The sequence below is a fragment of the Ambystoma mexicanum genome, chromosome 2p, assembly GCF_040938575.1.
Source record: "Ambystoma mexicanum isolate Mex_15411 chromosome 2p, UKY_AmexF1_1, whole genome shotgun sequence".
In the NCBI taxonomy this organism is placed as follows: Eukaryota; Metazoa; Chordata; class Amphibia; order Caudata; family Ambystomatidae; genus Ambystoma; species Ambystoma mexicanum.
In genome coordinates, this window is record NC_090923.1 from 485992921 (window position 1) to 486016693 (window position 23773).

Here is a 23773-nt window from a genome sequence, read left to right on the forward strand (position 1 = left end):
ACCCCATCAAAGACTCTATCCCCCCCCTCCCACCTTCCATCTCCCTTACCCATTTCATAGGGCATTCGCCGCCGCCTCCCCAGGTAGGGTTGAAGCAAGCAACGAACCGCCAGGGTCACTACCCCGGCCCCGGGAAAAAGAATCTTTGGTGTGACACCTTTCATTATGCCTTACTCCACTAAGTATCAGCCCCTCCTTGCTGGTGGTGCCCTCCAACCTTGGCATATGGTCAACACCCCTTGGCCCACGTGGTGCCTGACGCGTTGCGGGGCCACAGGCCGCCAACACTTCTCAAAGGAGAACCACAAAGTGTCACTCTATGGAACTATAAAATGGCCTCTGAATGGGCAACATTTCAACTCTGACCTGGGTCATTTGAACAAATAACTCCCTTTCAACCATGGGAAAAACATTTTGCAACCAGCAAAGTCCTCAGGCCGCTGCGGGTTCCAGAAGGGCATGGATCAAGCCTTGGCGTGTTAATTAAGCCTTGGTTGCCGCGTGTGTGATCAAGTGGGGTCCCCCCGATCTGTTGGGTGGTGTCTGGTTTTCTGAAATTTGCGTGAGCCTTTCACTTTCAACTTCCCTTGAGAGAGGTCCGGGCCCTGAGGGGTGCGAGCGTGTCCCCCGTCGGTACCATTCTGTTCTCCCGATGTTTCCACGAGGTCACCCGTAAGGTCATCTGTGGCTCTTTGAATGTCCATTTCCGTGACTAGCTGGTATCTCTGGCCCTGCCATTCGAACGCCAGGTAAAATGGATGACCCCATCGATATCGTATCCCCTTCTCTTGTAGCCATCTTGTGATAGAGCTGCATTTCTTTCTCATCTTGGGTGTGAGGGCAGAGAGGTCTTGGTATATCGTCACCCTAGAATTCCCATGTTGGATGTCGCGTAAGGTCCTCGCCCTCTCCAACACCCTAGCTTTGTCTCTGTAATAAAGAAATTTTGCTAGGACTGAGCGTGGGCCCCTGCCTCCATCGCCAGCCCGATGGACCCTGTCGAGCAGGAGGGTTTCGCCTCAGTCTGACCCCAGGACAATTCTGATGTCTTGGATTTTACTTTCCAGTCCCACCGGGGTCTCTCCTTATGTCTCCTCGAGGCCGAAAATTCTCAAGTTGTTCCTCCTCTCCCGGTTTTCCAAATCATCCACCTTGAGCCGGAGATCCCCCTCGCGGTGTTGCAGTTCTTTGAATCTGGTGTCGATCTGCGTTTCGAGGAGGTCCGTTGATGCCTGATTGTTCTCGACCCCCTCCATCCGGTCCTATAGGTAGACACCTTGGCCGTGAGGTCAGCCAGTTTGCCCCCCATATCTGTCCTCATGCCCCTGATCTCCTCAAGGATCATTTGAATGTTACACTGCATGGCGTTCATATCTGGGGGCTGCATGGCGGTGGGGCCGGTCTCCATTCTGAGGTGTCCTGGGGTGAACTGGTACTTCGCAAGAGAGTCTCTCCAGCTCATGGGGTGTCGGTCGCCTTGGGTTACAGGGACCTCTCGGGGTGCCTTCTGGGGGGTCCCAGGGCCCTGAGTCGCTAGCCTCGTTGATTAGCCCGAGTCCTTGAGGTTATCTCCAGATGGTGGGGTTGTGCGCCAGCGTCTGGGCTCCAGTCCGTGGTACACCACTTCAATTTCCCCCCCCCCTTGCAGGAGAACGGTCTTCCTTGGCTCGGGCCTAGGCTGCTGGGGTACCCCGGCACGCTATGGCATTCCTGTTTTCAAGGGGCGGGCTCAGCCTGAGGTGTTTCCTTATGCCCCCTTGATGCAACGGGCCCCCAGCGCTGGAGTAGTGATTGCAGGGGGGTGTTGGCAGGGGTGAGGGAGCCCCCTAGGCAGGGGGGTGGCGCCGTTTCTCACCTGAAGCGGCTTCTGCACAGCTGTTGGGTGCGGCAGCACCCCCGGTGTGGAGGAGGGTGTAGCTGGTGGGCAGGGGGTCCAGTACGGCTCTGTGGCGTGATGCGGACCTGGGGCCCCGGAGCCCTGCGGGGGGTGGGGCGCGCTTTAGTTCAGGCAACTGGGCATGCTCAAAAGCCGGGGGGGGGGCCCAGGAACGCCTCCGGCGAGGGCCCGGGCCTGCCTCTGCGATTTTGCGGGCTCCTTTGCCCGCTATCGCCCGTGGGGGGGGGGTGGGTAGTACAGGGCGGGCCCCTGCTGGTTTTGTGGTGGCGGTGCAGTGCGGGGGTGTAAGCCACAGAGATGGGGCCCAGGCACGCTCCCGCGACAGAGCGAGCCTGCCACTGTATTTTTGCGGGCTCCTCTGCCCGCTATCGCTGCCCCTGGTGGGGGTTGTACAGGGCGGGCCCCTGATGGTCTTGTGGCGGCGGTGCAGTGTGGGGATGTAGGCCACGGAGATGGGGCCCAGGCACGCTCCCACAACGGCCCGGGCCAGACGGTGTCTGAGGTGCTGGAGTCGGTGGGGAGGACACTGCTCCCCGAACGCCCTGTGTTGTGCTTCACTTGGCGGGGTGCCGCGATTGCTTCTCGCTGCGTTCCCCTCGCCATGGCGGCCCTGCGTCGGTTGTCACCTGCGGTGGGTGAGGCAGGCTGCCGGCGACCAACGGAGATCTTCTTGGAGTCCGTCCGGCTCCGCGATGGTGTCGGGTGCCGCTCGCTATGTAAACGGGTGCCGACAGGAGGCCCGGCTCCTCCTCCCTCAGCAGCAAACACGCAGCTCCCGGCACAGAGCTTCCACGAGGGTGCTGGGGGGAGGGGGCGAGCCGTGGTCCACGAGCCGCTAGCGGGAGAACGGGTGTACCTCCCGGGACCGCGGAAACTCCCACATATTCCTCATCGGTTCCCCTTTTCGGATTTAGCTGGCAATTGGGGCTTGTTGAATATTAAAGCATGTTTTTTTGCTAGTTTCCCGGGGCCATGCGGGGAGCTTGAACATCAGGCAGCCATCTTGCCTGCGCCCCCTGGTGGCCTCGGGGAGTGCATTTTAACCCAACACCAAGTTGACCTCAAATTACCTGCATTGGCAAAAAACTCTGTTTGCCTTTGACAGTTAATTTCCCCAGCCGCACATGATCACTGAGCCATGCAACGCTGGGTTTTGCTTCGCCAGCCTTGCATAGCTCATTGGAAATGCTAGCTGGGGCACTGCATGTATGTATGTATGTGCGAGGTGGTGCTCCTGCACCTCCTCGCACATACAGGCAGAGCAACCTGGAGCGGGGCATTTTAGCAACCACGCGAGCTACGTTTATGGCGATTTATTTTTTATTTAAATGTGTATGCTTGTGTTATGGGACTGTGGTGGTAGCAGGATGGGCGGCAGCACTGGGATAGTGGTGGTAGTCGGATGGGGAGAGCCCAGGGTCTGTACTGGGAGTAGGGTGCGGAGACGGCACGCAAAAGTTCATAGCGATTTCTACATACTGTCCATCTGGCACTTTTGGGGGGGCCCGGCCTGCCCAAACTTTTCTCAGGGGGGGCCCAGGCCAAAAAAGTTTGAAGACCACTGCTCTAGGGTGGTCTGTGACAAGGGCACTCTCCTACTGGCCCTCGATGCGGAGAAAGCCTTCAACAGGGTCAGTTGGGCCTTTAAGGGAGGGATCTTCGCGACTCTGGGGATGGGCCCGAGATGGCTTGGTTGGATGTCTGCGCTCTACTCCTCTCACTCCGCTAGAGCGGTAGCAAACGGGACAGAGTCGAGAGTATTCCCTCTTGAACGTGGCACATGACAGGGATGCCCACTCTCCCCGTTAATTTACGCACTTGTGATGGAACCATGGGCAATCTCGGTCCGCAATGACGAGGCCATCAGGGGTGTACAGATAGGAGATACGCAATGTAAAATCTGCCTCTTTGCGGATGACGCACTACTCTACATCACAAAGCCGTCCCCGACAGTCCCCAGGATGCTCCAGGGTCTCTCGCGCTATGGGAAATTGTCGGGGTACAAGGTCAACCTTGAGAAATTGGTGGCTTTCATGGGGGGAAACTTGCCGGACCCAGAGGCAGCTTACGTGAGAGGGCTCCTCTTCATGCTACGGGAGGACATATTCCGGTATCTGGGGGTCCAGGTGACAAGTGACCCTGAGGGCCTATATTCGGCCAACTTCCCCCCCCTTTGGTCTGCAATCAGAAGAGACACAGAAAGATGGGCAGAGTCGGGTCTCTCCTCGATGGCACGCCTTAATCTTATAAAAATGGTACTCCTCCCTAAATTCTTATTCCTCTTCCAGATGCTCCCAATACTGATCCCCAAAACATTCTTGACAGAAACAAAGCGAGTACTTCTCAACTTCCTCTGGTCTGGAAAAAAACACAGGATCTCCTATGAGGTATTGACCAGGCCAAAGGAAGATGGCATGGTGGGTTAGCCCGACCTGGAAACATACCACAGAGCCTCCCAGCTGAGGGTCCTGATCGACCACTTCACCCCAGGTACAGAAAAACAATGGGTTGCCATGGACAACAGGGTTCTTGCACCTGTCACAGTAGAAGAATGGCTCTGGGTCCCAAGGAAAAATATTCCTAGAAGCGTCCTGAACCACCCAGTCCTGAAAGTGCTGTGGTTCCTGTGGAGGGAGGGAGGTTACTATCGTTGGCTCACGACCTGGCCTTCTCCATTGAGCTGCACCTGGGCCCCCCCCCTTCCTAGCCAAGATAGCGGAGCCAGCGGCATATCAAAAGTGGTTTGAGGCGGGCCTTAGCAGGACCGGCCACCTCTGGGTGGGGGGCTCATTCCTACCCTTGAGAGATTTGGAGGAGGCCCTGGGAATAGGTATTCTGTCCCCCTTCCGCTATCTCCAACTTAAGGGAGTCCTTACCGAACCATCATGGGGTGACACCCTCAGGAGAGACCTAACAGAATTTGAAAAACTCCTCTCCGCCAAGGGCTCTAAGGGGATAATATCCCGTCTTTATAAACTTTCTGTTTTCCGTCCCGAGGGACGCACCACTGGCACGTACACAATGAGGGAGGTATCTGGGAGAGGAAATTGATGATGAAAGATGGGCAGAAATGTGCAGATGGGCCAACCGCTCCACGGCCTCCCTCCAGTATCGCCACCAGGCTCTCAAGGTTCTACATCTGGGGGCACTACCCCCCCGCAGAGGATTGCTAGAATGAGGCCAGGATACGACCCGCACTGCTGGAAGTGCAAGGCGGATAGGGGGGATTATATTCACATGTGGTGTTGCTGTCCAGTGGTCCAAAAGTATTGGGGAGAGGTACTAACCTGGATCAAGGGGGTTGACTGAGTCGAACGGTCCTCCTGCCCCTGGCTCCTCCTTTTTGGAATAGACATCGGAGACGGTCAGGAAAATGCCCAGGACCACATGTTACAGGTTATGTTGGTGGCGACCAGGTGCTGTCTGGCACAGAAATGGAAGAACCCCGGAATGCCGGGGGAAAAAGCATGGGCCACCAAAGTGCGGGCCATTTATGATATGGAATTCCTTACACATTTGCTTGACGAGTCCTAGTCAAATATTGAAGAAATATGGCTCCCCTTCTTCGACAAATACGGGCACCCTGCCTAGTGTGATGTGCCTAAACCGGGGACCCCTCCCCTGGGGGGGATAGGCTGCCGACCACTAACCTGATTTCGAACTCATTAAAGCGTGACTCATGACTTTGGCGTGCTAAGCGACACATCGCGACAATGCTGCTATGTTCTCCAAGAACCCATCAAGCAAGCAGCGTATGAGAACTTGAACTGGGTGGGGAGAGGGACAGGGGGAGGGTTGGGGGGGGACGTGTTATAATTGATTTTCTGTTAACCCATGTTGCAATATGCTTTGTAATGTTATAACACATGCACAAAACCTAATAAAATATGATTTAAAAAAAAAAAAAAATGCACTCCCAAAGGTAGGAAGCACCCCAAATGGCAAAAGGATAAAATACCCCAAGCCCAAATGAAGTGTTCTAGCTGGTTGCCTTCACGATGTCGGTTCCACCTTTGCTGAGGAGCTTGTGGATCTGTGTGCTGTTATTTTATATTGATTTGACATTGACTAGGTTGCAGTGAATTACTGGTTTTCTCTGGTTTTTTTCATTTGGGGGATGTGTTGGTAAGTAGAACTAAGATCGGTTCCTCCTTTCTTTCGGTCCTATACTTGCTTTGTGTGTAGGTTGTGGTATGAACCATTGTTTCCAGTTTGTCATCGAGTAGCTTGCATGTCGGGCTGATGTCATCTTCAGGGTTGACTGTTGGTTTGTGACGAGTTCTGTTGTCTTGCTGGTTCTTGGTGATTAACATTGTAAAAATGTGGGTGGACTTCTGCTATAGTCACTATACTAGGACCTTGATTCCAAAACACCTAAAGTACACTGCATATTTCTCCTGCATAAACTATATAAAAACAATATTTTCACATATATGAATTGTGGGGTCCCTTATAATATTTTGGTTCATCTTGCACTGTAATCATTTATCGCCCTGCTCCCCTTTTTGAGAGCAAAGCCTTGATTGGTTTACCACATTTAGCCCTGGGAGGTTCGGGTCTACACAGAGAAGCCCTGGGTGTGAATTGGTTTATCGAAACCCTACACTTAAGGCCTAGGAAAATCCTTTCTTACGTCTGGCACTGCAATAGGTACAAGCTTCAAAAATATTGTTGGCGGGAAGCAAGGTTTCCCGTGCTTTGGTGTCATATGGTTACGTGTGCTAAAATGCATATTCACAGTTCTTTTCTGACAGTTAAATTATTGGGTCTAGTATAGTTCCAGGAACCTAAACTGGGAACAATTCCCACTTTCACTGAGATAGCCTTGGAAATGAGATGGTGGCAACATTCTTAATCTATGTTCTGTTCTTCATAGAACAAGTTCTCTGCAAATTGGCATGGGAAGCTCATTCCGAAATGAGGAACTGTATGCATGCATACGTGTGTTCTATATAAAATGAAATCCAGTGAGATTGTCAGCAAGCATGCAGAACTCTACTGTGCAAATGTCTACAACACTAAAACGTTACTGTGTTAATGTTGCTTTGCTTGTGATTTTATTTTAAATATCTCCCTTTCTTCTAGGTTTCCAGGCATTGCTCTCAAAGGCAAAACATACAAACCATTGTTTGATTATTTCTTGAAGGTAATTTAATTTCTCAACATATCCTAATGACCACAATGTTGTCTAATCGCCAGTCCTATTTTAACTTTTTTGCATCAAGCATGTTGCCATATCATTTTAGTTTGTGTCTGAAAAAGCCACATGATACTGCACCCCATCGCACATGCACACGTTTTGTCTTCCCCAATTTCTTTCATCTTGCATGGAACTGCCCTCTGTGATGGAATTCCCATGACTGCCGGCGTGATTGTTGGGGTGGCATTTAGCAGTGACCCAGTGATTGGGCTCCTGGATTTGATAAAGAGGTTTGCAAGAATTGTAAAAGTTTGTCTGGTTACTCGTGGGGTTTACCTACCTCTGCATGGCTAGATCTCAGCTGCGTGCCTCTGCTTGAATGCACAGGTCTGGCTAAAATAAACAAAACTTTGCAGGGAGCAAGAGTATTTTGAGCTTTTTGTACACACAGCAAGACTGAAGAAATGTTTGCCGTTGTCATATACTATCTGGACATGGGGAGGATTACCTGGGACATGTGTGGGTGACCATGGTAGCTCTACCACAGAGTGCTTTAGTCTGATTAATCAGAAATCTGAGATGCATGCTGCCTCTATAGACTCTGGATCATTAATAAATTGTGTGGTCATCTTGCACTGTTATGTTATGGCTTTATTGCTGAGGAATCGTTCATTTGAACTGGACTTAAACATACATTTTTTTAAAGTACTAGAAGTTCCATGTGGATGTATCTTAACTTGTGGTTGTGTTGGGAGCAAAGGGGGGCGAGGGCAGTACTATAAATTGGGTGGAATCGGTGGATCACAGGTGCCAAATGTGTTTAGTGATATATTTGGCATTTTTGTTTTCTAGAATCTTGTTCAGACCGAATATCTTTTCTTTGGTGTGCAGACATTGGTGGCTGACGTAGCACGTGTGGGTGGACTTGACAATTCCTTTCAGACTAGAGAATCCTAGTCAGGATGTGGGAGTGATAAATGAAGTGGGAAGTCTTGTAGAGTGCCTAAAATTCTCCCAGCCTGTATCAATCCTAAGTTCAATCTTAATTGGCTACTCCACTCTCTACCTCCAGAACACAATTCCTCCTGAAACCCTGTTCTCAATACCCCCTTGCTCCCCATTCTCTTCCCCCTATGCCCCAATATTCTGTCTTGGAGGCCTGAAAACACCTCACTGCCATTTGTCTTCTACATTCACCTTCTGATCATCCACTTTATCTGGGGGAGGATAAGAGGGTTCATGCATCCCTTATCACCTTCCCTTTTTCCTCTTACTCATTCATAAAGTAGAGGATTGAGCAGTTTCTCCAGCATGGGGTCTGGCATGGATTCACATGCTCATGAATATTCCCCGTCGTCAGGCTGGGAATCCTCGGTAAAGAAAAAATCAGTATCAGTTTCGTTTCTGATCTGTCTTTCGTAGTAGTAACCAATCACTGATTTCTGCGTCATACTGACCACAGCCAATGACTGCCCTCTACCTAAGCCCCGCCTCTGGCAGCCATCTTCAGATTTTTACCACACGTTCAAGTGTTGGGAGTCCTCGTGCTTAGCTCTCGAGCTTTTACTGCGTGTTTCGCGCTTTTTCAGGTGAATTTTCACATTTCTTCGGTTAATCGAGCCTCAAGCTCCACTGTTTCTACTCCCGTTAACGGCTACCCGTTGCGGGATTTTCCTACGCCCCTCAAGGGTGAAGATTTCGTCAAATCAACTTCTTGGAGGATTCCAGAAGATTTGCAGCCTACATCGAGATGGCCCAGGATGCGCGTTCGTCACCCGGACCCAAACTGTTTCGCAGCTGCCCTGGATGCGGGCTGCAGAATGTGTTTAAGGAAGACGAACATTCGCGATGCCTCTACTGTCTTCATGGGGACAAGACTCATGTAGAGAAGGACTGCCAGTTCTGCAAGAACTTGTCAGAGCGGACCATGAGGGACCGTCAATCCCGTCTCGCCAGCTGGTTGGAGAAGGGCTCAACGGGTGAGACGAAGAAGAAAGGGTCCGAACGGGCTTCTAAGTCCTCGGCGGGCGCCCCGGTGAAGGGGGCCCAACACCAGGCCAAGCGCCATGAGTCTGCTGGCTCCGGGAGCGCCGAAAGGTCAGGCTCTTCGGTCACCAGGCAGGGCGCACCTTCCCCGGCACTGTCAACCACGAGCCAGCGCTCCCGTTCGGGGAAGAGGAAGTCCGAGACCCCGGGTAAGCTTCGGGAGAAGCCCCTTCCGATCTCGGAAGAGGGGGAGCGAGGCATCGCCCCTCCCCCGAAGGAGAAGGCCCGCGACGCACCTAAGGTGGTGAAGGCCCCTACCCAGCAGGCAAAGGCCTCTATCGAGGCGATCGCGGCGACTCTGGCCAAGCCGGCAGAGACCCCGCCAGCGGAGACTGCCTTCGGGACTAGAGTTTCCCTGCCGCCAAGGAGGGAATCCTCTTTTCAGCCCATCGTCGTGGCCGCCATGGTGGAAGAAGCGAGGGGGGGGCACGGTAGCCTCCTCCAGCTCGGAGTCAGCCTCGGAGGAGGAACTGACCGAGGCCGTGAGGAACCTCGAAGTTCAATTCGAGAAGGTTCGATCCCGTAAGGAAGATCCTCGGGAGATAACCGAGGAAGAAGACGATGGCGAGGAAGAGCAGCCTTCCCTTCCGGCGCGGCCGGAACCTAGGCCTCAGGATGTCTCGGCGGCCATTTTGTCTGCGATCCAGTCCTTATGCTCTGAGATGAGGACGAGATTCCCACGGCCCAGGCCGGAGGACCCGCAACCTGGCCCGTCGGGAAGTCCTCAAAACAAACGACGGAGGACCCAACCCTCTCCTCCGCTCGCCCCCGTAAGGCCTACAGTTCCCTCCTCATCCTCCCACGAGTCGGGTGCGTTGGGCTCGACGGCGGGTTCTGAGGGCGACGACGACGGAACGGGTCTCCCGTCGCACGGGCCTCGCCGCCCGACGAGATTGGCTCATTCCACGCCATGATCGCCAGGGCGTCCGAATTGTTCCAGCTCTGCCCGGAGGAGCAGAAAAAGGAAGGTTTCCTCTATCAGCGCCGGGAGGCCAAGAGGAAGACTGTCATCGCGGTGCCTCTAATCGATGACATCTAGGAGGAGGGCCTGTCGGTTCTCAAAAACCCCTCCACGGCACCAGAAAAACGGGACGGTACGAGAAGAAGTAACGGGTCCCCGAAACCGCTCCCCTGTGCCTCAGGGCCCAGCCAACGCCAGACTCGGTCGTCTCAGCGGCGGCAAAGGAAAAAGCGGCGGGGTCAGGAGCCTCGGCGTCGAATTCCCCGCCGGACGGCGAGGGAAAGAAGTTGGACGCCATGGGGGCGGCGGGTCATATCGTCGTCGGCGGCGACGCCGATCAAAGCGGCCAACGCCCTGGCGATCGTGGCCCGTTACGACAGGGAGCTCTGGTTTAAGCTGGCCCCCATATTGGACTTCCTGCCAGACGACAAGAGGTCCGAGGCCCTGGAAATACTGCAAGAGAGCAAGGTGGCGTCAGACCACGCCATAACGGTGGCAACCGATATTGCCGATACCGGGTTCCGCCAGCTGGGCAACAGTGTTTGCCTACGACGACGGGGTTGGCTCCGGGCGACCGACTTCTGTCAGGACGTCCAGACCAGGGTGTTGGACATGCCGTTCGACGGCAGCAACTTGTTCAGGAAGGCGGTGGACGAATCCCTCCAAGCCAAGAAAATGTTAAGCTTTGAATAAGAACAGCATTTGGCTAAATCCTCAAGGTGTCAACCTTCTCCCACACATACTATTGTGGATATCACTCTGCATCCTCTTCTTGACACACAAGCCTCTCATGACTATTACTAGGGTGAATGGGAAAGGAGTTCAGGATGTGTGGTACGATGATCGGGATGACCCAGACGTAACCATTATAGGCCCTCTTGATGTTGCACCGGAGAGTGGTCACAGTTCCCCCATTGATAGGCAACGCTTTTTAAGAAGTAATAGAATAAAAGTTGGTTATCATTTTAATATTTAAACTCTAGAAACGGTGGGGGACACTGATTTCGTAGAGGATATTTTCAATGAGCGGAAAGCCATCAATCTGGTTATTTCATTTTTACAGTCTTTAAAGGAAGAATTGCCCCATCTCTAACTTCACCTTCACTGACTCGGGCAGTCAACCCCAGGGTAGAAAAGGTTTTTAAGCCATCACCTTCTGACCCTCTTCATGTTAAATGTCATGTAAAGCCTTATTCCCTGGTTGTCACCACCACTAGTAAGGGGTGGGTTGTTCCACTGTCTAGTGCTGAGGCATCTCCCAAAAAAGAGTGCAAACGATTGTATACCCTTGGCAAAAGCATAACCACCTATGGGTCTTATTGGACACGCATTGCAAAGAACACCCATCTGCTTGCAAGCTATAATCAATGTGACAAAAAACACAAACAACTACATTCTCTGACCGAACCAGTTAGGTCCCACCAACTCAAGTTCTCAACGAAGGCAAACGTAGCCTAAATATCTTAAACACTGTAGATTCAGCTGACACTTCTGAAAGAGTAATAGCTGAGGACACCCAGCACAAACGCCATTCATGGTTCTGGGGGTCAAACCCGAGTCTCCGGCATCTTTGATAAATATGCTTATAGAAGATTGTCCTCTTCGGGAAGGCAGTTGACGACCAACTGTAAACTACCAAAAAAGAGCATGAAACCCTGAAGACATTAGGACAAATTTCTCAAGCCTTTTATCATCGGGGCACCTTTAATACACAACTTTCTTCTCGGATCCAAGGTTTAACAAGGGCCTCTGTATGGCTTTGGACTCTCCCCCCGTCTCAGTACAAGGTCAAGCATCCTTTTTTCAATCTAATCCGCAAAGACGGTTTCAAAGAGGTAAAGGTCGGGGCTGAGTTGCAACCTCGAGAGGCTCTTCTGCCCAGCCAATAAATGACACTCCAGATCAGGTACCCTCCCAACTTTCCCGGTGAGGGGTGTGGGGAGGTCGCATACCATCATTTACCCACACACGGGAGGGGATAACATTAGATCGCTGTGTGCTAACAATTGTGGCGAAAGGTTAATTTCTAGAAAACCATCACCACCACCATCCTTCTCAATCAAGAAGAATGTTGTCAGAACATGACTTGATTCTAGAAGGCGACATTTTAACACTACTACAAAAAGAGCAATAGAGCTGGTTCCACCTCTGGAAGAAAGCCAAGGTATTTATTCAGTGTACTTGTTCCAATGAAAGATCGTAACAATACGCTGGACCTGTGCCCTGCAAACCCGTATGTCAAGTCACATGAATTCAGCATGACAACGCTGCAAGAGGTAATTCCTTTACTAAAACGGTGTGGATTACATGGCAACATTGGACACGAAAGTTGCTTACTTTCTTATTTCAATGTTGCCAGCACACAGACAATAACCAAGATTCAAAGTGGGGAAACAAGCCCTATCAATTCAAAGTGCTACCTTACGGCATAGCCTCCGCATCATGAGTGTTTACAAAGGTCCTTGCAGTGGTGGCTGCACACCTACAGAGGCAGTCCATTCCAGTGTACCCTTACCCACACCTCAGGTGTCAGCAAAATGCTCAATAGTCAATCTGTTTCAATTAGGCTTCTCCATGAATGACAGTCTAGTGCCTAGTCAAGTAAAACAATTTCTGGGGGCACTAATTCGAACAGAAGAGGGCCTGGTCTTCCCCTCCAATGAGAGGTTACAAAACATGCCTTCTCAAATCCCTCAATACATGTCTGTCGTCCGGTAACTGTGCAATGGGCCTTTTGGGAAAGATGGCTTCCTGCATTTACCTTGTGCTGATCGCCCTTCCTATGCAATAGTGGCTAATGAAACAATGGTTTCAAGCAAGCGGTCTGTGGGACAATCTAGTGGTGGTTTTGCATTTTCTGGTTCGATCTCTGCACTGGTGAGTAGAGGAAACCATTGTAAAGACAAACAGTTAAACACCCCAGCTATGGAAGCCAATCACTACAGACTCATCACTAACAGGGTGGGTAGCTCATTTTCTCCATCAAACTGTGCATGGGATGTGAACAGAAGCATTAACCAAAAAACATATATACCTTCTAGAACTACCAGCAGTCTTCAAAGCTCTTCAAGCATTCAAACAGCCAGTACAAAAAACAGTGCTCCTACTAACAGACAGCACCACATTCATATCCTACATAAACAAGCAGGGGGAAACCCACTCTCCAGGACTGTCCAGATTAGCTCAGAAAATTTGGCTGTGGGCACTGATGCACATGTTTCTCTGTGCACATGTTGCAGGGGAACACAACACTTTGGCAGACATAATAAGCAGAAGTGCATAACTACCCTTGCAACACGAATGGCAGTTGAATGCAGACGTCCTACACAACGTCTTCGCAAACTGGGGGTTTCTGGACTTGGACCTCCTTGCTACTCAAGAAAATGTACAATGCCAAAACTACGCATTCATGTTTCCCTAGACAAAATCCAAAGGGAGCACTCTGTTAATGAACCGGTCATGGAAATGTGCTTACACTTTTCCCCCAACACCATTTCACAACAGGATAGGGCACAAGCTACACCACGAACAAGTAACCTTGATACTAATTGCTCCTATGTGGGCGTGACAGACATATTTTTCACACCTACAAAAGATGTCTTTGTCCTCCGGTGAAACTATTGTGCCCATACAACATGTTGTCACAGAACCAAGGAACAACACTCCATCCATGCCCTCAGACGCTGTACTTAGCAGCTTGACTCCGGAGGTCATAGTTTGGTCATCTAAACCTAAACCAAAGGTGTATAGACTTTCTCAAGGAAGCATGCAAGCCTAATAGAAGACACTGCTATTTTAACAAATGGAAACATTTTGTCTTTGTGTAAAGGGGGTACTGTCAATCCAATTGACTGTTCACCATCACATATAGTACACTATTTACTATATCTTTTTAGACTCCGGCTTAGCCTTCAATACCTCACAAGTGCACCTGGCTGATCTCTCAGCCTACACCACTTTACAAAGTAAAGATTCATGGTTGAAGGTGGCGGTGGTGAAAGCATTCATGGAGGGTGTTAAAAATGTATACCCACCAGTCTCAATTCCAACTCCAGGCCGGGACTTGAATATTGTGCTTACAAGGCTCATTAGGGGCGACCCCTTCAAGCCAATGCACAAAGCCAGTCTTAAACATCTAACGTACAAGACTGCTTTCTTTGTCACAATCACATCAATAAGAAGAGTTAATGAATTTCAAGCACTTTCAGTGCAAGATCCTTTTGTCATTCACAAGGACAAGGTGGTACTACGCACACATCCTAGTTTTTCTCCAAAACTCAACTCCCAAGTTCCACGTAAATCAATCCATAGAATTCCCGCTTTCTTCCTAGACCCTAAGAATGCAGCAGAGAAAAGCCTTCATACCCTAGATGTCAGAAGGGCTTTCACGTATTACCTTAAAAAAACCAAACCACTCAGAAAAACAGCCTTTTTTTTGTATCTCTAGCCGCAGGGAGATCCTATCTCTAAATCGGCTATTGCAAAATGGATTGGCAGATGCATCCAACTTTGTTATTCTCTTGCCAAGAGAATGTTACCTTTAAAGCCCAGAGCACACAACTCGGGGCACAGGGGCTACTCTAGCTTTCATAGCAAATGTGCCCTTAGACGCCATTTGCAAAGCTGCCACTTGAAGTTCGGTTCATACCTTCATACAACATAACTGTTTAGCTACACATTTGAAAGGTGACACACAGGTGGGTCAGGCGGTGCTAAAACATCTTTTTTGCTGCTCTACCTTCAAATAACCCACCTCCTTCTCCAGATCCACAAGACTCGGAAGCCATACATTGCTTACCGTAATCGTATTTCTGATACTTGTTTCTGCTTGGATTCACATGCACACACCCTGCCTCCCCTCTTGAGTTGAAGGTCATAGGGTAAATCATAGACATTTCATACCTAATCATAATTTACCTATTCTCCACACATTCAGTTTATACTCCATGGCAGAACAAAACAATCTGACAGGCCTCGACGTGTGAGGGATCACAGGTACAGTAGACGCCACAATAGGGATAATATTACAAACACGCCCAGTCAACGTCCCTTTTCGAACTTCGAAAACATGTGCAATACTCTGCGCTGACCACTAGATGCAGGCCTATGCAAAGCATGTAAAACTAAGCAGATCCAAGTATTAGAAATAGGATTACGGTAATTGATGCATGCCATATAATGCCTACAGATGGCATACATTCCCAGGTTTGTGCTGGGGAAGGACCTGGATCTTTCCTGTGCCATTTCCTCTGTTTTGTATTTTTTTGGCTATCTTTGTCCTTTACAGGACTAGGGTAGATGGCTGCCATCTTGCTTTTTAAAAGGACCCTTGAGGCAGGCTTTCTTCACAATTCCCAGCAATGTTTTGCAGGGATTGTTCATTCCGTTTCCACCATGCCAGTTTATGGTTTTGGTTATGGATTTGAATTTAGTTGTCTTAATGTTGTTAGTTCTTATGTATTTATGGTCATTTTTACATTGCTCAACCTCAAGGTGACTTTCCTGGTTGCCATCACTTCCACCAGGAGGGTGAGTCAGCTCCAGGCGTTGCATGTTAAATGTCCCTATTTTGTTTTCTCCAAAGAGAAGATGACATTGAAAGGGAGACCCTCCCTCCTTTCTTCCGAAGGATATTTTCTGATTTTCTTTTTTCAAATGATCCATCTTTTCCTCCCCTCCTTCCTCCTAAACAAAGGAACGATTTAATCGGATGGGCTCGCTGCTGGCTTTTAGCTACCACATCTCTTGGATGAGGGACGTTAAGAAAGATTAACTTTTTTGTGGATGGTGCAGGTGCCCGTGGTGGCAGGGCTTTGACCAAACGGACCATGTCAAGGTAGATAATTATCCTCATCTCTGGATGCTATGATCTGGTTCGGAAAGATGTCCCGAGGGTCTCTGGCCCATCTCTCCTCACACCAACCTTACAAGGGCAGTTAACCCCTGTATTGAGAAAAAGGTCAGGCCAGCCCCCTCCAGCCGCTAATACATCAGGGGTCAATAAAAGCCTGACTCTCGTAACCACCACAAGAAAAAGGGTGTGCACGACCTTAACCTCTGCTGAGGCCCCCCCTGATAAGGAGAGCAAAAAGATAAGTACACTGGGCAGGAAAGTAGCTTCCTTGGCTGCATACCAAGTAAGAATCGCAAATAACACCACTCTCTTGGCTAGTTACAACTGCCATAAGTGGGGCGAAATGCTACAACAAATTGAAACCGTCCCAGAGCCATTTAAATCACAGCTCTTGAACATTGGCTAAGGGTAAGCAGGTGGCCAACTGTATCCTGAAAAATAACCTGGTCCCCGCAGATAATGCAGGCCATATAATAGAGGGCACTCTTATTAAATGTCATGTCTGGTTAAGACAATCCGGCTTTAAACCGGAAAATCAAGCCACCCTACTCAATATGGCAATTGAGCCAAGTACCTTATTTGGGAAAACTGTTGAGGACGGACTGAAAAGTTCTAAGGCGTATGACACCCTTACGTCCCTTGGACAACTAACAAGCCCTTTGTTCAAAGAGGCGCGTTCAACACACGCCGATTTAGAGGAAAACCTTTGCAACGCTCCTTTAACGATCGTCTGGGTGGACAAAGATTATCTTGGGGTTCCTCGCAGGGACAGTCCTCCGCTCAGAATTTTCAAAGGGGCCACAGAAGGTCTATGAGTAGAGACAGAACCTCCTCAACCAGAGGCTATACCCTCCTACCCCCCAAAAACAAAGACGACCCGCTCCAGGGCCCCTCCCAGGCCTCTCCAGTAGAAGGTTGCATTTCTCAATTTACCCATGCATGGGAGGGGGAATCGCCTCCGTGGCAGGTGGCTATTGATGGAACTCATACAGAGACCATCCAACCACCTGCCAAGACAGAGGCAATCAACGCCGGAAAAACAAGGCATTCTGCTAGAAGAGGTCAAAGTACTGCTGCAAAAGGACGCTCTAGAAATCATCCCGGCAAACCAGGTAAACAAAGCTATCTATTTAACGTACTTCCTTGTAACAAAGACCTTACAATGCGGACCTGTCCTAGACCTGCGTCCTGCAAATACATGTCTCAAGCCACAAAGTTTTTGCATGACGCTGCTACAGGAAGTAATCCCCCTGCTATAACAGCTACATGGCAACATTGGATATGAAAGGTGCATGCTTTCATATTTTAATGTTCCCAGCACTCAGAAAATTCCTGCGCTACAAAAAAGCAAATCAACACTACCAGTTCAAGGTGCTCCTCTTTGGCATAGCCTCAGCCCCAAGAGTAGTGGCGGCCCACTTGTGCAGTCAATTTATCCCAGTGTACCCTTATCTGGACGACTGGCTGAAAACGAGGAAATCACCTCAAATTTGCAAGCAAAATACCCAGAGTACAATCAACCTACTGTTCCAATTGGGATTTTCAATCAACAAGAAGAAAGCATCGTTGTTCCAAGCCAAACCAAACAGTTCCTTGGAGCGATCATAAAAACGAGAGGGGCTAGTCTTCCCCTCAAACGAAAGAGTTCAAAACAGGCGCCTGTAGATATCTCATTATCTCGCTGGTCGCCAAATAACTGTATGCAAGGCAATGCGCCTGATTGGGATGATGGCTTCATGCATTTATCTAGTTTCACGCGCGTGGCTGTGCATGCACCCAATGCAGGAGTGGTTAGCGAAACAGTGGTCTCAGGCAAGCGGTCAGTGGGACGATCTAGTAGTTGTTTTGCTAACCCTACTACAAGCGCTATGCCGGTGGTCCAAAGAAAATATATTAAAGGGAAAACCCTTTCGCAATCCACCAATTTCGAGCAATACTCGCAACTGACGCCTCACTCTCCGGATGGGGAGTCCATTAGCTTCACCACACATTGCATGGCCTCTGGACACAGATCACAGCCGAAACACACATCAACCTTTTGGAGCTACTAGCTGTACTCCAAGTCCTACAAGCTTTACAGCTGCATCTTGCAGGTCAGACAGTGCAAGTCCTAACGGACAGCACCACTGCCATGTTTTACATAAACAAGCAGGGAGGCACACACTCTCCAACTCTGTCCAGGCTATCCCAAAAGAAATTGTAAGTGGGTTTCTGATGTTTGTTAATCTGCTTAGAATCACATGCTGTGCATAGGTCCGACATCGAGTGGTCACTGCGGAGTATTGCATTTTGTTTTTCGTAGTCGAAAAGGGGACGTCGACAAGGCGTGTCTGTAACACTATCCCTATAGTGACGTGCGTTGTACCCACAATCACTCACGTGTCGAGGTCCCTCAGATTGTTTTTTCCGCCCAGCTACTGGTCGCCTTTACGCGGAGCTCCTCGAGAGACATTGCAGATTTCATCTCCTCGACCTTTGGTCGTTTTCCTATATTAATATAGAACATATCGATCCCCCCCCTCGACGCTGTTGTGAAGATGTCTCCGCCGAGCAAGATCTTCGACGGAGGGGACGAGCGGAGGAGATCCTTCGGCGTTGCCGAACACGTGGCCTGGCCTCGCAGGCCAAATACAGTAGGGAGAGTGGGGGTCGTGGGACATCTCTAGTTCTTTTCTGAGAATGCCTTTCCTTTTCCCCTTCCTTTCCCTTGGGGTGGTTATCACGATTTATTGCCTCGGCTATGGAGAGGACACCCTTTAGGTTTTGCCCGCTTTGCAAGGGCAAGTTTACTTGGAAGGACAAGCATTCACAGTGTAACCGCTGCTTGCCCCTCGATCACAAAGAGGACGGTTGCACGGCTTGTCGGCTTCTTAAGCCGAAGACTCTAAAAGACCGTAGGGTCAAGAGGTGGGCGGCCTACGCTATGTCGAAGGCCGACGCTCCACCCACCGTTGCTACCTCCGACAGTGACGAGGAACGTGATACCACGACCTCCGCTACGGAAGTCGAAAACCCCCCTAGAGAGCGCACACGCGCTCCGTCGTCTGTCCCCGTCCCCGACGGGCTCGGCTCACGCCCTGCTTATGGGGATGAACACCCCGGCGACATTGACGCACACAAGACCACACATAAGCACACAACCCATGGCTCTTCTTCGTCGAAGGCGAAGAGAGCATCAGCGCCCAAGGAGACGCAGGTTCCACCGGCGGCCTCCTCGGACCGTTCGGGTTCGAAGCCCCTCTCGCAACCGCAGCCGCGACCAGCGACTGGGCTTTCGGCAAATACGGGCGCCGCCCCCAAATCATCGGCCGGCGCGCATCAGCAGAAAGCGCATGCTGCCGTAGAGCGATCGACACCCATAACGTCGAAACCACAGCCCTCCGCTGACAAACGAGTCGCTGAGAGCTTGGCGAGGATCGTGGTAGCCGACGCCCACAAGCGTACGCCGAAAGACATGTCGAGCGCTACGCAAAGGTCGAAAGACACGCCGAAAATGCCCGAAGAAAGGCAGGGACGATCTCCTTCAGTCGAAGGGATTCCCAGCACACCTGAAGGCTTTTCGGAGGGCGACGGGACACTTTCCTCGACGTTGTGGGAGAGGTCGAGCCGTTTTCAGCTACAAGATACCATTTTTCCCCCGCTAGACCGCTCAGGGGTACCCCATGAAACCATGGAAAGGCTCCATCTGTGCATGGAAAGAATGGAGAGGTTTATGAATACCCAGAACCCTCCCACTCCCAAGAGAATAAGAGAAGGGCCTCAGGAGGACCCCAGGGCCAAAATTCCGAGACTAGTCAATCCCCACCAGGACACAGCCTCAGACTTTCATAGTGTGTATGACCTCACTGGGGAAGAACATTATTTTGAGGAAGAGGATGATTTTATGGACGAGGAAGAGGGACGGAACCAGGAGAAAGGTCTGGAAGACAGCCCAGACTTGGTAGGAGAAGGCTTCGGAGAAGATCCACAAGAGGGACCTTCTCACCCCTGGCAATCCCCATCAATCTATTCCGACACTGATGTCCTGAACCTAAATCCTCCTGACAATTCACCTATTAGAAACACGTCTCCCATTGACGATCAGCCCACATTTAATGCCCTGTTGCGCAGAGCAGCAGCACATTTCGAACTGGACACTGGGGAGCTCTCTCCTGAATTAGACTTTGTGGAAAGAGTAATTAAGGAGAAACCCCCGGTCAGTCAGACCATTCCCCTCCTCGCTTCGGTGAAGAGAAGAATCATCCCTTCGCTGTCCTCACCCGCACTAATCAGAGGGGTCAATCCTAGAATTGAAAAACTTTTCACTCCTTCACCCTCAGACCCGCTGTACATCAGGGGACATTGCATTCCAGATTCCCTGGTAGTAACCAACACAAGAAAGAGGGCAGGGGTACCACTTTCCACCAGTGAGGCACCACCTGACAAGGAGGGCAAGCGGTTATATGTCCTTGCAAAAAGAGTTACATCCTCGGCTGCCTTTTCGGCAAGAATTGCGAACAACAATTCTTTGCTCGCTAGCTATGCGGACGCGCAGTGGGCCAAACTGCGCAAAGACGCCGAAGAAGTGCCGGAACCATTACGTACACGCCTGCTTACAACTATTGGCGAAGGAACCCATGTCAACCAGAGTATTGTAAAGAACTCTCTGGATGCGGCAGAAACAGCACAACGTTCCCTAGTTCAGGGAATAATCCTAAAACGCCACGTATGGCTGCGCAACTCACGGTTCAAACCGGAGACACAGGCGTCTTTAATAAATAAACCTGTTGAAGACTCAAACCTCTTCGGAAAAGCGGTGGATGAGGCTCTGGAGATGGCTAAAAAAGAGTTCGATACTATCAAAACTCTTGACCAAATCTCTAAGCCCTCTACCAGGCGCGGCTATGGCAACAAACGCTTTTTTCGTGGCCAACGCCAACAACAAAACCAGCAGCAACAGTACCCTGCCACCAATTTCCAGACCAATAGTGGCCAGTACAGCCAAAGAGGCCAGCGCCGGGGCAAAGGAAGAGGCCGGGGGTCCACCCCCAGCGGCTCCCAAGCCCCCAACAACACCAAGTGACGCGAAGATTTGCGTCCCCTCCCATGCAACACCGGTCGGGGGCCGGATAACATCCTTTCTTCCAGCATGGGAGGGTATAACGTCAGCACGCTGGGTACTTTCCACCGTAGCCCACGGATACTGCATCGAATTCAACAGTTCCCCAACATACAAACCCCCGAGGGGACGTCACATGACACCGGAACATCTTGCCATCCTTCTCCAAGAAGTACAACAACTGCTGGAAAAAGGAGCCATAGAGGTCGTACCTCTATCTCAGATAACGGAAGGTATTTATTCAGTGTACTTCCTTGTACCCAAAAAGGATCTAACCATGCGCCCTGTATTAGATCTGCGCCCAGCGAACAAGTTTATCAAACCCCAAAAGTTTCGTATGGTGACCTTACAAGAAGTGATCCCACTGCTATCACAGGGAGATTACATGACAACATTGGACATGAAAGATGCATACTTTCATATTTTAATGTTGCCAGCGCACAAAATACCTCCGGTTCATGATAGAGGGCAAACACTACCAGTTCAGAGTGCTACCCTTCGGCATAGCATCTGCACCAAGGGTATTCACGAAGGTGCTGGCAGTGGCAGCGGCCCACCTGCGCAGGTTGTCCATCCCAGTTTACCCTTACCTCGACGACTGGCTCATAACAGGGGATTCTTACGAAACATGCTTCTCCAATACCCAAAAGACTGTAGACCTTTTGTTCCAGTTGGGCTTCTCCATCAACGAAAAGAAGTCCAGCCTAGACCCCAGCCAAATCAAACAATTCCTAGGGGCTCTAATTCAAACAAAGGACGGCCTCGTCTTCCCTTCCAAAGAGAGGGTCCAAAACATGCTGTTTCAGATCCCTCAATATGTGACCGGTCGAGAGGTGACGGTACGCAAAGCAATGCGCTTGCTAGGCATGATGGCGTCGTGTATTTATTTGGTACCTCACGCGCGCCTGCGCATGCGCCCAATGCAAGAGTGGCTCAACAGCCAGTGGTGTCAGGCCAGCGGACTATGGGACGATCTAGTGGTGGTCTCGCAGGCCTTAGTTCTCTCGCTACGGTGGTGGACAAAGGAAAACCTGGAAAAAGGGAAACCCTTTGCCACACCCGCGGCGGAAGCCACTCTAACCACAGACGCATCCCTCACAGGATGGGGGGCTCACCTATCCCATCAGACTGCTCACGGAGTGTGGACTCCGAACGTAGCATCCAAACACATCAATCTTCTGGAGCTACTAACGGTGTTCAAGGCGCTAAAAGCCTTCCAGGAACACCTACAAGGCAGAACAGTGATGGTCCTTACAGACAGCACCACAGCCATGTATTACATCAACAAGCAGGGAGGAACCCACTCTCCAGGACTGTCCAAACTGGCCCAAAATATATGGAAGTGGGCTCTCAAACAAAATATGTTCCTACTGTCACAACATGTACCAGGGGAACTCAATCTGCTGGCAGACAAACTCAGCAGGGATTTCCCCCTGCCCGAAGAGTACGAATGGCGACTGCACGAAGACATCGTCTTTGACGTCTTCACGCAATGGGGATTCCCAGAAATAGACATGTTCGCAACCCTGGAGAACTCACAATGCCAAAGTTACGCCTCCAGGTACCCCCAGAACCAATCCAAGGGCAACGGTCTGTCGATTCAATGGTCAGGGAAATTTGTTTATGCTTTTCCCCCGACTCCCCTTCTCAACAAGGTGGTGCACAAAATGCACCAGGAACAAGTAACCATGATACTGGTGGCCCCAATGTGGGCCCGACAGCCATGGTTCGCTCACTTGATGGAGATGTCTCTTTCTCCAGCATGGGGTCTGGCATGGATTCACATGCTCATGAATATTCCCCGTCGTCAGGCTGGGAATCCTCGGTAAAGAAAAAAACAGTATCAGTTTCGTTTCTGATCTGTCTTTCGTAGTAATAACCAATCACTGGTCTCTGCGTCATACTGACCACAGCCAATGACTGCCCTCTACCTAAGCACCGCCTCTGGCAGCCATCTTCAGATTTTTACCGCACGTTCATGTGTTGGGATCCTCGTGCTATTGCTCTCGAGCGTTAGTGCTTTTTTCGCGCTTTTTCACAAAAAAAAAAACTTCGATTCTTTCGGTCAAAAGAGCCTCAAGCTCCACCGATCCTACATCCGATCAACGGGGACCCGTGTCGGATTCATCTGTGCCCCTCAAGGGTGAAGATTTCGTCGAGCTACGCTTCGGAGGACTCCAGAAGCTTCTCAGGCCCGGTCTCGGAGATGGCCCAGGAGAAGGGAAGCTCGACGCCCGGAAAGCTGTTCAGGGTCTGCCCTGGATGCCAGCTGCAGAACGTCTTCAAGGAGGACGAACACTCTTTCTGCCTTTACTGCCTTCATGAGGACAAGACGCACGTGGAGAAGGACTGTGCGTTTTGCGGCAACATGTCGGAACGGACCATGAAGGACCGCCATCAACGTCTCGCCAACTGGCTGGAGGGTAAGAGCCCGTCTGGCGAGAAGAAGAAGAAATCCGAGCGGTCTTCTAAGACCTTTGAGGGCGCCCCGGCGACGGGGGCCCAACATAAGGCCAAGCACCGCGAGTCCGCTGGCACCGGGAGCGCCGAACGGTCGGGCTCTACGGGCGCCAGGCAGGGCGCACCCTCCCCGGCACCATCAACCACGAGCCAACGCTCTGGGTCGGGTAAGAGGAAGGCCGAGCACCCGGCGAAGCTCCTGGAGAGGCCCCGGTCGAGCTCTAAGGCAGAGGAGGAGCGTGCCAGTGCCCCCTCCCTCAAGGATAAGGCGGTGAGCGCACCTAAGGTGGTGAAGGCCTTGATCCATCCGACCAAGC

General features: G+C 50.8%; 1 protein-coding gene across 1 annotated transcript in view; it reads left to right on the plus strand.

Moving 5' to 3' along the window:
* The window catches only part of IARS1 (isoleucyl-tRNA synthetase 1), a 2025584-nt gene that overhangs the window by 337964 nt on the left and 1663847 nt on the right, over positions 1-23773 (plus strand). The window contains exon 9 of the mRNA XM_069643896.1: positions 6983-7043. Within this exon, the coding sequence (XP_069499997.1) occupies positions 6983-7043 (61 nt within the window). The remainder of the gene's footprint in view (positions 1-6982; positions 7044-23773) is intronic.